This window comes from Rutidosis leptorrhynchoides, chromosome 4 (assembly GCF_046630445.1).
Source record: "Rutidosis leptorrhynchoides isolate AG116_Rl617_1_P2 chromosome 4, CSIRO_AGI_Rlap_v1, whole genome shotgun sequence".
NCBI classification, from domain to species: domain Eukaryota; kingdom Viridiplantae; phylum Streptophyta; class Magnoliopsida; order Asterales; family Asteraceae; genus Rutidosis; species Rutidosis leptorrhynchoides.
Window position 1 is genome coordinate 544,441,341 of NC_092336.1, and position 15,345 is coordinate 544,456,685.

At 33.5% G+C, this 15,345-nt stretch overlaps 1 protein-coding gene across 1 annotated transcript; it reads right to left on the reverse strand.

Moving 5' to 3' along the window:
* Nucleotides 1-13,668: 13,668 nt before the first annotated feature.
* LOC139845133 (probable membrane-associated kinase regulator 1) lies at nt 13,669-15,035 on the reverse strand. Its single transcript, XM_071835360.1, has one exon. It carries the CDS (start codon nt 14,920-14,922, stop codon nt 13,933-13,935), a length of 990 nt encoding a protein of 329 aa, XP_071691461.1. The 5' UTR covers nt 14,923-15,035; the 3' UTR covers nt 13,669-13,932.
* Between the last annotated feature and the right edge of the window lie 310 nt (nt 15,036-15,345).

Sequence of the window (15,345 nt, forward strand, 5' to 3'; positions counted from 1 at the left end):
TTATTATCAATATGACTATAAAAATTAGTCATATAAAAATATACTTAACAAAACTATATTAATATATTTATTTCTTGAGAGTATACAAAACAAATACATATAGTTAAGTTACTAATGAAACACCTAATCTACTAAGATAACATTTATATTATATAAATCTAATATATATATATAAATTTGTTTGATTACAATTAGAGGTGTTAATATATATACTTGATATAGGTTCGTGAATCCGAAGCCAACCCTGCATTGTTCAATATAGTCATATGTATTTTTACTACAAAATACATTAGGGGAGTTCATTTGATTCCCTTTTACTCTTTACATTTTTGGGACTGAGAATACATGCGCTACTTTTATAACTGCTTTATTAAATGCTTTTGAAATACAAGCAAAACATTCCTCGAATGAATTATGTGGACGTGATAATTGCCACCATTGAATTATGTGTATGTGATAATTGCCACAATTGATATGAATATTTTTCCCCTGATTATTATTGCTTGGTAACCTAAGAATTAGGGAACATCACTAATTTTGAGAATTAGTGCACGCCTAATTGACGCGAATCCTAAAGGTAGCTACCGGGTTTAACACCCCCACCCAGAATGTTCACTAGACGGAAGGGCTAGTGGGCGTGGTGTTTAGTACTTCGAAGTTTATATGATTATTATATAGACGAGATGTTCTATTTTGGGGATATTATTATGCGCATTATATGTTAAGGTCGGTTACCAAGCCAAGCTATGAAAGCAATTAAAAGTGAATGTTATGTATCGAGAGAATGATTTTATACACAGGTTATGTGTATGTTATTTTTATGCACGAGATATGTATACGGTTACTAAGATTTATGAAAGATGATTTCGTACACGAGAAAGGTGTACTATATTTAAAAGATATCGCATGTACATTACAGGTGTGTATATGATTCGGGCCTATTTGTACCATGCAGGATTTAAATCTTGTGGTCTATCAAAATGATGAATTTTATTGTTTTATGATAAACCTATGAACTCTCCAACCTTTTGGTTGACACTTGAAAGCATGTTTATTCTCAGGTATGAAAGAAATCTTCCGATGTGCATTTGCTCATATTAGAGATATTACTTGGAGTCATTCATGACATATTTCAAAAGACGTTGCATTCGAGTCTTCGAGTTCATCAAGATTATTATTAAGTCAATTATAGTTGGAGGTATTATGAAATAGTATGCTTGCCGTCAACTTTCGATGTAAAGAAAGATTGTCTTTTAAAAATAAATGCAATGTTTGTAAAATGTATCATATAGAGGTCAATTACCTCGCGATGTAATCAACTATTATGAATCGTTTATATTGTATATGAACGGGGTATTTCACCAAGTTCGATTCTCACTTCAACCGGTAGTTTTCAACCTTTGATGATATTGTCAACATCAATGTGATTTGTGAAGGTCTCGGAGGTTTCCCAACCTTCGACGGTACTGTCAACATCGTTGCGAATTGGGTTTCCTCCTAACATGTGTGTGGATGGTATATGATTACGAAGGTGGTTATGTCCCCTCTGAGTGATGGGTGATGTCGATATCGCCAGGGTCGGCCCAATGCAGGAGTAGGCTGCTCATCTGCACAGGGCCCACCAATATTAGGGGCCCAAAAAAAATTAATTAGTGGTATATAACTAGGCCCATACAAACTAATATTTTAACAAGTTATATGGGGCAAATAAAAAGAAGCAGCTTGCACATGGGCCCTTTTTTTTCTAAGCCCAAAAATATTGTTCTCCTTATTTTAATTAAATCGCCTGCTAGCTTCTGTTCAATACGTGATATGTCGATCTCAAAAGTTCAACAGTCAGTTTGTCACCTACTCCCCAGCCCTACGCCCCTACTCTCCTTCAATCGGATGATCGGTATCAATAACATTCAATTTTTGCGTCTATCTTTATGTAATATTTTATTTATTGTCTATTTGTCTTATTAATTTTGATTTGTTAATGTTAATCATGTTAATTTTTTATGGTTATTGTATGTCAATTTTACTCATATTTAACTGTCCATTACTCCACTGCTTCATGTTATTTATTTTTTTAATTTTTATGGTTATTGTTTTATACTATTATTAATTTGTAATATATATGTTGTTGTAACAATTTTTTTTTTTTGAAAAGCAAGTAGGGATTATATTAATCAACGATATAAGTACAAAGGTGCCATTGTGGCCACTTAGAAAATAACAAGAAAATACAGAAAACTACACACGAATTAGGTTACAAAGATTGCAACTAGCACGATATGGGGTTAGAAAACCAATTATGCCACTCGAGCTTATGTCGATTTTGTCTCCTCGAAAGCCAGTCGAAAGATAGGGTTTGAATCTCCAAGATTAGTGTAGGAACCGCCCCAATTTTGTTCTTGAAAACCTTTTCATTACGATTCTTCCAAAGCAAATAACAAACAATCCAACAAACTGCTTGCCACAAAATTTTGTTGTTGTTTGTAGCTAGCGAACCAAAAGTCCCATTAAAGATGTCGTCGAAGCCAAAAATTGACGTATTGTATCTCCACCAATTTAGAACTTTTAACCACACCTCTTGAGCGAATAGACAAGAAAAAAGAATGTGTTCAACCGACTCTATACCCCCATCACAAACCGGACATCTCACGCTATGTAAGTCAATACCCCTTTTGTCTAGTTTAAGTCTAACTGGAATGCGCCCCCTTCTCGCTCACCAAATGAAGATCTCCACTTTTTTTGGAACTAATCTGTTATGCAAGGTCTCTACCGCCGAATTTTCACGAACCAATGTGATACTATCAATGAGTTTGGACATTACCATAACCGTGTACCCCTTGTTTTCGTCTAGTGCCCACTGCCACCCATCTTGTTTTTCGCTAACCAGCTTAATGGGCTTAATTAGCCCACGCAACTCTTGAAGTTCTGCTGCAGTTCACCCAGTGGGCTCACGGGCCCAAGAACCGCCAACCGATAGCCCACCATTTGAGTTATGAAACATCTCTTGCACTGTTGCTGCTTTGTCAAGGGAAAGTCAAAATAGCCTGTTGAATCTTTCTTTGAAGCAAACGTTCCAGATCCAAGTGTCATCCCAAAACATTGTGTCCGCCCCATTTCCAATTGCGCGAGTAAATGAATTAGAGAAGGGGATCCCAAGCCCATTAACGTGTTTTCCTGCATCACAAATAAAAGACCAAAGACTAGCGCTTGGGTTACGGGCAGGCCCGTTACCAATCACAAGTCCTCCATTAGAACCATAAATACTACGAATCACCGAGACCCACAAAGTGTTGGTTTCGGTTTTGAACCTCCACCACCACTTACAAAGAAGGGCAAGATTTTTACATTTGAGTGACATGATATTTAAGCCTCATTCTTCGCGAGGAAGAAGGATTGTTTCCCATTTGACCCAAGACATTTTAGAGTTTGAACCCGACCTACCCCAAAAGATAATACGTCTCACACTCTCTAGACAATTTAGCACACAAGGAGGGGCACGAAAAAGTGAGAAATAGTAGAGCGGTAAACTAGAGAGAACCGATTTATCAAGAGTCAAACGACCACCGAATGAAATCATTTTACCTCTCCACTCCGATAACCGATTGTTGAACTTTTCGATAACCGGGGACCAATCTTTCAATTTCTTCATCTTATTACCCACAAGGAGACCCAAATACATAAAAGGTAACTTACCCGCTTGACAAGAACACCATGAGGCAAGATCTTCCACCTCTGAGTTGCTAATACCTACCCCATAAATATGACTTTTATTGTAGTTCACCTTTAAACCCGAAGCCCTTTTAAAACATTCTAGTAAATACATTAAGTTTCGAGCATTACGCTTACTCCATTTCCCGAAAAAAATCGTGTCATCCGCGTATTGTAAATGGGAAATAATAACCTTCTCGTTACCCACTTCAACCCCTTTATACATGCCTTTGTCCACCGCCACTTTAGTAAGAATGTTAAGGCCTTCCGACGCGATAATGAAAAGAAAAGGTGATAGGGGGTCACCTTGCCTAACACCCCGCCTTAGATGGAATTCACCTGTGGGGGAGCCATTAATTAAGACCGAAATTGAGGCTGATTGTAAGCAAGATGCCATCCACTTTCGCCATTTAACCCCGAAACCCATACAAGTCATAACTTCTAGAAGATAGTTCCAATTGATCGAATCAAAGGCTTTCTAGCAATCGACTTTGAAAATAAGACCATGTTTTTTATTACGCTTGAGATCATCAACCACTTCATTCGCCACTAAGACACCATCTAGGATAAATCTCTCACTAAGGAAGGCACTTTGTTCCATCCCCACAAGTCGCGGTACGACTCTACGGATCCTAAGAGACAACATTTTTGCAATAATTTTGTAGTAGCTACCAATAAGACTAATTGGCCGGTAATCTTCAAAATTCAATGGATCCACTTTCTTAGGGATAAGCGATACGAACGAAGCATTGCACCCCTTGGAAAACTCACCGTGATCCCAAAACCAATTAATAGCCTCGATTAGATCCTCTTTGATGATGTGCCAAAAATTTTTGAAAAAACCCAAGTTAAAACCATCCGGCCCGGGGGCTTTAGTACTTCCACAACACTTTATCGATTCCCAAATTTTGGCTTCCGAAAATGGCACTTCGAGCTTTGATGCTTCTAATTCTGAGATCGATGAATAATTCATCCCCTCTAGGCTAGGACGATCCATATCTCTCTCGTCGAATATTTTCTTGAAATGATTAATAGCTTCCTCTTTGATAATCGACGGGTCTTCACACCATGAGCCGTTAACATTAATACCCCGGATATTATTTTTGTTGTAATTTCTTCGTAGTGAGTTGTGAAAATATTTTGAGTTTCATCACCATCGGTCATCCAACGTACCCGTGATTTTTGTCTCAACATTCCGGTTTTTACCTTTTCCTTTTCTAGCCAAGTTTTTCTCGACGCACTCCAATTCTCGTGATCCTCAACACTTAAAAAACCTGATTCCGCTTTTATTTCAAGATCCATCGCCACCTTTTTTGCTATTTCAATTTCTACTTCAAGATTCCCAAAATGAGATTTGCTCCACTCTTTAAGATCCCATTCTAACCTTTTTAGCTTGTTACGGAAAACACAATCTTTGCGATTACCTTCCATCGTACCTTTCCAGGATTTGGCAATTACAATTGTTGTAACAATTTGGTAAGTATAAATTAGAGTATAAAGTTGAATAGTTGATCGATGAAAATTCATCACGTTTGGCAATTGGCATCACTAATGTACAAGTAAATGTAGGGATGGCTCCCCAAACATGACTAATATAGTTAATTTTTATGGCTATTGTTTTATATTATTCTTAATTAATTTTTTAGGGTTATTAATTAGGGTGGTAAAGTCTCTCTGAGTGATCCGAAACTGATGTCAAAAAAAAAAAGATGACACATCAGGCCCCACTAACATTGTTGTATAATTAATATTCATGTTAAACCTTTTAATTTTGTTTAGATATTCATTTAAGCCCGTACTCTTTTCTTATTCTCAATTTCAACACACACTATAAAAAATCATTTTATTCATTGCTTTTATAACTATAATATTAAATATTAACTATTAACTATTAACTATTAATATTTATATGTTACATTTTGACGATGTTTTACATTACTTTTATGATTCTTTTTTCGAATTTTGTTTTATGTTTATGTTACAGTTTAAAAATGTCATTTTTAAATCGGTAAATAACCGCTTACTACAACACATTAAAGTACATAACATCATTCATTTCTTTAAATTAAAATTTTGCCCCCTAGCAGTTAAAAATCCTGTATCCGTCACTGTGTGTACATATATAAAAAGTTAAAACGAGAATCACAAAATGACAAGAACTGTGAGACATTTTAATTTACAAAGATTTTTACATGTAAGTATATTGAATCACCCATAAATGTTGATGGAGAGTGTAAGAATGAACATAAAATAGTTTCAAAAAACTTATATTTTACCTATATAATCAAATATATAGTTTTCCGTTCACGTTTGCATATTTATTTTTGTAACATGTGAACATTATATATAATTAACAATTTAACATGTAATTTGTGGTAATAAATGTAGTGACTCGAACTTTTCCATGTTTATATATATTAAATGAAATTGATTTTTACATGATTAAGTGTTTCCAACATGTTAAGCAATCAAACTTGTTAAGAATTGATTATTTGAAATGAGTTTCATGTAGACAATTGACCACCCAAGTTGACCGACGATTCACGAACGTTAAAACTTGTAAAAACGACATGACGATATATATATGGATATACATATAGTTAACATGAGATTATGATAAGTAAGTTTCTCCATAAGTATATTAATAATGAGTTATATACATAAAAATGAGACTACTAAGTTAAGAAACTCGAAACGATATATATAACGATTATCGTTATTACAACGTCTTACTAAATACATATGTATCACATTAAGATATTGTTACATTATATTTAACATGATAAAATGATAATTATATATATATCATTAAGTATGTTAACAATGAACTACATATGTAAAAACAAGACTACTAACTTAAGGATTTCAAAACGAGACATATATGTAACGATTATCGTTGTAACGACATTTAAATGTATATTATCATATTAAGATATATTAATATATCATAATATCATGATAATATAATAATTTAATATCTCATTAGATATAATAAACAATGGGTTAACAACATTAAATAAGATCGTTAACTTAAAGATTTCAAAACAACACTTACATGTAACGACTAACGATGACTTAACGACTCAGTTAAAATGTATATACATGTAGTGTATTTAGATGTATTAATATACTTTTGGAAGACTTCAAGACATATATCAAAACACTAATAATTAACGAAAATGGGTACAATTACATTCCCATTCTTTTTTCATCAAGAATTCTAGTCGTATTCATACCCGTATTATACACAGCTTCTAGACGTACTTACTGTGGGTATATACCAATAGGAACTAGCATGGGATTCCACTCTTGATTATGTCATGTATGAATAATCAATTTTAACTTCTACCATGAACTAGTCAAGTAACTAGAACTCCTTTTAACCCTACTCACCACTTACCACTCATCATTCACTCCATTTCACTTTCAATTCTCTTTCTAATTCTCTCTCAACACACACACACACACACACACACACACACACACACACACTTATGAACGAATTTTTCCAGTAGCTAATCATCATCTTCATCAAAAATTACTTCAAGAATCAAGCTATAATCATCTTAGGAAGAACACTTCAAGAACACTTCGAAAATCCTTTCAAGTTTACTAGTTTACATCCAAGCTTTCTAATCCATTCCAAGTAATCATCTAAGATCAAGAAATCTTTGTTTTTTACAGTAGGTTATCTTTATTATTCAAGGTAATAATCATATTCAAACTTTGATTCAATTTCTATAACTATAAACTATCTTAATTCGAGTAAAAATCTTACTTGAACTTGTTTTTGTGTCATGATCCTACTTCAAGAACTTTCAAGCCATCCAAGATCCTTTGAGGCTAGATCATTTTCTTGTCACTTCTAGTAGGTTTACCTACTAAACTTAAGGTAGTAATTATGTTCATAACATCATTCGATTCATACATATAAAACTATCTTATTCGAAGATTTAAACTTGTAATCACTAGAACATAGTTTAGTTAATTCTAAAGTTGTTCGCAAATAAAGTTAATCCTTCTAACTTGAATTTTAAAATCAACTAAACACATGTTCTATATCTATATGATATGCTAACTTAATGATTAAAACCTGGAAACACGAAAAACACCGTAAAACCGGACATACGCCGTCATAGTAACACAGCGGGCTGTTTTGGGTTTGATAATTAAAAACTATGATAAACTTTGATTTAAAAGTTGTTCTTCTGGGAAAATGATTTTTCTTATGAACATGAAACTATATCCAAAAATCATGGTTAAACTCAAAGTGGAAGTATGTTTTTCAAAATGGTCATCAAGACGTCGTTCTTTCGACTGAAATGACTACCTTTTACAAAAACGAATTGTAACTTATATTTTTGACTATAAACCTATACTTTTTCTGTATAGATTCATAAAATAGAGTTCAATATGAAACCATAGCAATTTTATTCACTCAAAACGGATTTAAAACGAAGAAGTTATGGGTAAAACAAGATTGGATATTTTTTGATTGTTGTAGCTACGGAAAATATTGTAATAATTCTATACAAATCATAACTTAACAAACTTATATTGTATTATTCATGTATTCTAAGATATATTATGTAATCTTGGGATACCATAGACACGTATACAATGTTTTGACATATCATATCGACCCATCTATATAATATATTTTGGAACAACCGTAGACACTCTATATGCAGTAATGTTGGAGTTAGCTATACAGGGTTGTGGTTGATTCCAAAATAATATATATAGTTTGAGTTGTGATCTAGCCTGAGGCTTGTATACACTGGGTCGTGGATTGATCCAAGATAATTTATATTTATTTATTTCTGTACATCTAACTATGGACAACTAGTTGTAGGTTATTAATGAGGACGGCTGACTTAATAAGCTTAAAACATTAAAACGTATTAAAAAATGTTGTAAATATATTTTGAACATACTTTGATATATATGTACATATTTGTATAGGTTCGTGAATCGACCAGTGGCCAAGTCTTACTTCCCGACGAAGTAAAAATCTGTGAAAGTGAGTTATAGTCCCACTTTTAAAATCTAATATTTTGGGATGAGAATACATGCAGTTTTATAAATATTTTACGAAATAGACACAAGTAAATGAAACTACATTATATGGGTGAATGATCGAAGCCGAATATGCCCCTTTTGCTTGGTAGCCTAAGAATTAGTAAACCGATCTACTAATTGACGCGAATCCTAAAGATAGATCTATTGGGCCTAACGAACCCCATCCAAAGTACCGGATGCTTTAGTACTTCGAATTCGTTTTTATCATGTCCGAAGGATTTCCCGGAATGATAGAGGATATTCTTATATGCATCTTGTTAATGTCGGTTACCAGGTATTCACCATATGAATGATTTTTTTATCTCTATGTATGGGATGTATATTGAAATATGAAATCTTGTGGTCTATTATTACGATTTGATAAATATATAGGTTAAACATATAACTCACCAACATTTTTGTTGACGTTTTAAGCATGTTTATTCTCATGTGACTATTAAGAGCTTCTGCTGTTGCATACTAAAATAAGGACAAGATTTGGAGTCCATGCTTGTATGATATTGTGTAAAAACTGCATTCAAGAAACTTATTTTTTATGTAATATATTCTTATTGTAAACCATTATGTAATGGTCGTGTGTAAACAGTATATTTTAAATTATCATTATTTGATAATCTACGTAATGCTTTTTAAACCTTTATCGATAAAATAAAGGTTATGCTTGTTTTAAAAATAAATGCAGTCTTTGAAAAACGTCTCATATAGAGGTCAAAACCTCGCGACGAAATCAATTAATATGGAACGCTTATAATCAATATGAACGGGACATTTCAATAAACATATATGTTTTTAATGATATATGAATTTAATTAACATTTTCATGTAATTTGCTGTATTTAAATGCATATATATATATATATATATATATATATATATATATATATATATATATATATATATATATATATACACGCGCGCACACACACACATATATATATAACTGGCCCCCTAAAACTTTTTCCCTTAACGGTCGACCGAGTTGCTTCCCGTCCGAGCCTCCCCTCTGACACGTGCGTTGTATATTCTTAAAGTAGTACAATCTTTCTTTTATGTGTATTTTATTATTTACCAACAGTATTATTTATTGTGTAAAATGTGTAACTAGCAAGGACATTTTGACCTTGTTGTCTTTGACAACTCACCTCGTAAAAATCGGTGTTGGGAAGTTATTCCACATCGGCCATGGGACAAAACAAATGCATCCATATAAGTCTAAGGGAAAGTTCCTCTATCACCAATTGGTTTTCGAAAAGGATGGACTCTTGGACTTATATGTTGTACATGTTATTGGACTATACGATTTACCAATTCTGTCATGGTATCAGAGCTTAGGTAAGCGGTTTTACAAAGCGAGTCCGAGTCAGGCCCCCATGTGTGTGCCGCCGTCGCTACAAAGAGATCGAGTCAGACCATTATTGTGCTGCCATCTCTACAACCGTTCCACGCCTCGATGTGAGGGGGCGTGTTGGGAAGTTATCCCACATCGTCCATGGGACAAAACAAATGCATCCATATAAGTCTAAAGGAAAGTCCCTCTATCACCAAGATGGACTCTTGGACTTATATGTTGTACATGTTATTGAACTATACGATTTATCAATTCTGTCAATCGGATGCATGTAAAACACCTCAACCGATTATCCCATGAGTAGCCGAATCAAGTCTTCGAGTCAAAGGAGCTATGCTCACAACATACAAGGGTGTGCGCTCCGAGAGACAAAGAAATAAATACAACCCAAGTGTCAAAGGAGTGAAGGACCAAATCTCCTAACGTACAAGGGTGGAAATAAATTCCCGGCGCACCTTGGATCGACTTGAACATGCTAGCTTCAAAGGTAACGGGTACTATTGGCGGCGAATCAAGTTGTTTATTTACACGTACAATTTACAATTTTACAATGGCGAATCACGTTGTTTATTTACACGTACAATTTACAATTTTACAATTTCAATACGGAAAAGGTTTTAGTTTCTGCCAAAGATGATGCACCGAATGGTCCAATCCTCCAATATAATTAGTTATTTTAGCAGGCCCTTGTCATCTTCCAAGTACGACGGAAGACACAAGAAGTCAGGAAACATATCATTGCATTTAACATCATTAATTATATACTACATGTTCGGTTACTTCGTTCAAAGATTATATGGACATAAAATTCAAGTGGTACCCAATTACCAATAGCAAAACACTGTTAATATTGTGTGAGATAGAATTTAACTAATGCGGGGCCTATCATATTCTCAGAAATTGGACCTTCATACATACACAACTATTAATCTTATCCCAGTAATTTTAAAAATTACAAAGTATACAGAGCAGTAAAAGGTAGGAAGTAAATATATTTTCTTAAATGTGTTTTGACTGTTAATGTGAGTCACATATTTCTAGCATGTTTTTTGATCTTTTATATTTTCGACTCTAGAGTCTTGAGACATATAAGCGGATCGATGTAGTTCATATATAACTTCCTTCAAACTTACCCTGGTATTTATTTATATACATATATATGGAGCGACAATTCATGCATCACCATTTTTCAATTGTACACTAACAAACGTGTTTTGTAACACTTTACGATAGTCTAAAACACATTTAGTAATGTACGGCTAAAAATTACATATGTAGGCAAATCACCTATCTTCACATACATTCGCAAAAACATATCACTCTGGCTAAATTACATATTTTCTTTTCAAACATTTATATATCTATATAAATTTTAGAAATATATACGTGAACATCAATTTTGGAAAGAATGGAACTTTATGTGGACCTATTTTAAAGATGAAGTCGGCATAGTTGTAGTACCAGCCATATTTCGCGTTTAAAGCATGTTCAAACTGATTCAATTGCTACAGATACATGTGACCCCTCAAAAGTTGACCGCCTATGACCTTTGACCACAACCAAAACCTAATACGATTTCCATCAAATCCTTTTATTTCCATTTTTTTTTTTTTTAATTTGGAATTGTAATGTACTTCCTGGTGGATGTGTATATCAATGCATGTCATACTATTAATAATCAACTTTTTAATGGTTTATGGACACATACATTAAACATATAGTACTATACATCTTATTCATCTTTGATATAACCAAACAGGGACGGAATTTAAACTTATTCAATCACGACCGAGATCACTATACTACTTATGAAAATTATAAAAATATACATTATCTAGATTTAGCTCATATTTTTATTCTTATTTAATTTGAAATTTACTTTTTACTGAATAAATGAGAAAAATATGTTCTTTGAATTAATATCATAGATCATAGATTTAATGAGTAATCACACTACGTACTTGGCTTTAATTAATTTAAAATTTTGAATGCTCAAAATTGAAAGAGCTTTAGATTTCATTTGTATTGGAGGGACATAGCCCCTCCTACCCTTATAATGCTATGTCATTACACCCAAAGGCCTATGCTCTTGCTTTAACTGAGATGCTCATCAACTATTGTGAGAGAGGTGTGTGTGTGTGACGAATTAGTTATAAGATTGTCTTTCTTAATACAATACTATTTTTTTTTTTTTTTTTTTTTTGTAATGAGGAATATTTCTATGAACGAGCACATTGATTCTTTATAACAGGTAATCATCGGACATTAGGAATCCATGCATCACCTGGCTTGATGTCATGTAAAACACCTTCCACTCTAATTCCCTAATTAGGCTCAAGAGAACATTGTAAATAATTGAACCCGAGACGTATAATATTGTTGATACATGAGATAAACATATACTGTATTAAATTTACAATAAGCCTATTGTGACTATACATATTGTTGTTAATTCGAGGAGTAATATTGTTGAGAAGAGGAGTAATATATATTACTGCAAGAAAAATCATTAATAGCAACGATTTCATTACGACTCTATTTTTGAGAAGTGGATAAATGAGATCCTTTCATTTTAGAAGGAAAATATCATTATCAATAATTCTCTTCCGTTCCTTTGTTTTCTAACGCTTTTAAATTTAATCTATTTTCATTTCATTTTTCCTCACTTAAACAAGATTCTGGACCCACTGTACAAGCACTTAATTTGGTAAGCATACTAAATCTTTTGAATATAGGGATGGATGAGTGGTTGTAGTACTCCGAATCACTGAGTCATTACTAGTAATTTATTTATTCACTTTTTTATACGGAGTTATATTCGTAAACGATGGAAAAATAATTACACTGATGATCGATTTTTGAAATAGGATTGGATATCGATAAGATTAATGGAGTGGGTAGTTGTTAATAAATTGGCGTTATTATCAAAGTGAGAGGAAGAGTACAGGTACACTGGCAACGCCATCGTAAACCAAGCAATCGCACATGGAACGTGGCCCTCATTCAATTATTTCTTCATTATTATCTTATTAAATTAATTTTCAATTTAAAATATGATATAAAAAATATTACTCCATAATCAAAAGGGGATGATTCTCACACACACTTTTTTGATCCTCACACACATATTTTAACCTTTTACTCTTCTAATAATACTCAATTGGTGTGTGAGGATCAAAAAAGTGTGTGTGAGAATCATCCCCTAATCAAAATACCAATGAAGTCACTTTAACTAATCTTATACTCCACAAAACCCATGATATACAAACAACCAAATAATTAACCTAGATTTATTCGATATGCTATGTGTAGTTTCGGAAATTGCAAACCGTATAGTATATGTAAAAATAATAAATTTCGTGATTAATTACATGAATATTGCGAGATATAATATGTTTAAATACCTTGTTATAAATCAATAGTAGACACCACATCATCTAAAAATTCAAATGAAGCCTTGAACATGAATGCCAATTAAAACATCAATGAATGCAAACGTAATTGGTGTTTAAAAATGGAAATGTGTGAATCCAAACATTAAACAACACATTATAATTTTATTTTGTTGTTCACAAGCGTGTTATATCTAAAACCAATCATATCTAGTACTAACAAATTTATTATTGAAATAACTCTCAACAAGTCTTATAAATGATTCAAGAGTTCACATAATTCAAATACTAATTTAATTCATTCAAACAATCTACCAAAACAGATCCAAACCACATGCATTGTCAAAATGAGTCTCGTACGTAGTTACTTACCTTACACCTAACAGAGATGTTTTAGCTAGTTGTTTAATTCTGAGTCATCGAGTTTTTGCAATGCGCTATCGCCCCTTGAATCGCGCTCTGCAATTCATCCATAGACGACGAAGTACTCGAATATATCGCACCACCACTGCCTGATTTCACGATATTGTTACGACATAAAACCCCAGAGTGACTAGGAGACGACCTCATGGACGATGGACAGCTCGATACACAACTTCGCCTTCTCGGATATCGAAGATTACCCGAAAACGAATGAGAGATCATGTCGTTTTCCTTGTTGGTTTTGGTCGTTTCATCCCCTGAGTTTAACGGACTACGAATAATTTTAGTAATGGGTCCGGCTTTTTGTATATGAAAAGCCGGTCCTTGTTTATGGGACAACTTTTCGTACAACGGTTTTGCTTTCTTTAAATACTTTCGTATAACTTCTTTTGCGGTCGCGCTCATTCGTTTCACCGATGATCCAGTAACGACATCTGGATCAATTTTCATGGTCGTGGTTGTGGTCGTGGTCGATGAGCTCGTTCTGTTTTCCGTTTTGTTGTCTTTACGGAAAACAGATGAGAATCTAGATAAAGAAAAGTACTTATTCGGTTTCTTCGGGTTATTTGTAATGAAACTTCTGTTGTGTAAGCTAGACGGAAATAGTTTCGTTTGTAGATGAAGTTCATCATCAGTGACGGAGCTAGGACGGGACGAATCACATCCGTCGGTGGAAAATGACGAATGAGAATCCGATGAATGGCGGGCTGTGGTGGTTGCGGATGATGATGTGGATGATGAAGATAAAAGTAAGGTACGAACCATAGATATTCGAGGCGAAAGATGAAGTGGAAGAAGTTGTCCCTTGTAGAACAGGTCGTCAGCCGGGCATAGATTCGTGGCTGACGATTTTAACGGGGATAACGAAATTGTGAATTCGAAATCGGAAGAAGATGATGAATGAGTGGGAGAAGATGGTAGGGTTTGTGATCTAGGAGTTTTACCACTTTTTCTATGATGTTGATGCTCCATTTTTTTTCTCCAAGTGGTTTGAATGAAATCTACATTGCTAGATGTATTAGAAATATGGAATGTGATATTTTAAGCAAATAGAAAGATAGAGAGAAATGATAATTAGAGAGCGATAGATAATGATATTTGTGATCCATCGGAAAGGGAGTAGGGGTAGGTTTACGTTATTTGGCTTTATCGTGGATTAACTAATTCAACCTTTCTCGAATTTTGGAATTATTCTTGAACTTTTCACTTACGGAGTAGTAATTTTTTTAGTAAAAGTTGTTCGTACAGGACGGTTGAAAAGGGAGTATTTTTTAGCAAAAGAATGTGTAAAGTAATTTTTTTTTTTTTTTTGCATGTTTATAATGAATCTTCTTGGTAGCACGTTTTTATTCGAAAAGTAAATTATATAAATTATATTAGTTCAATTGCACTTGA

Coding starts and splice junctions, on each gene's coding strand:
- LOC139845133 (XM_071835360.1), bottom strand. CDS start 14,922: ATGGAGCATCAACATCATAGAAAAAGTGGTAAAACTCCTAGATCACAA.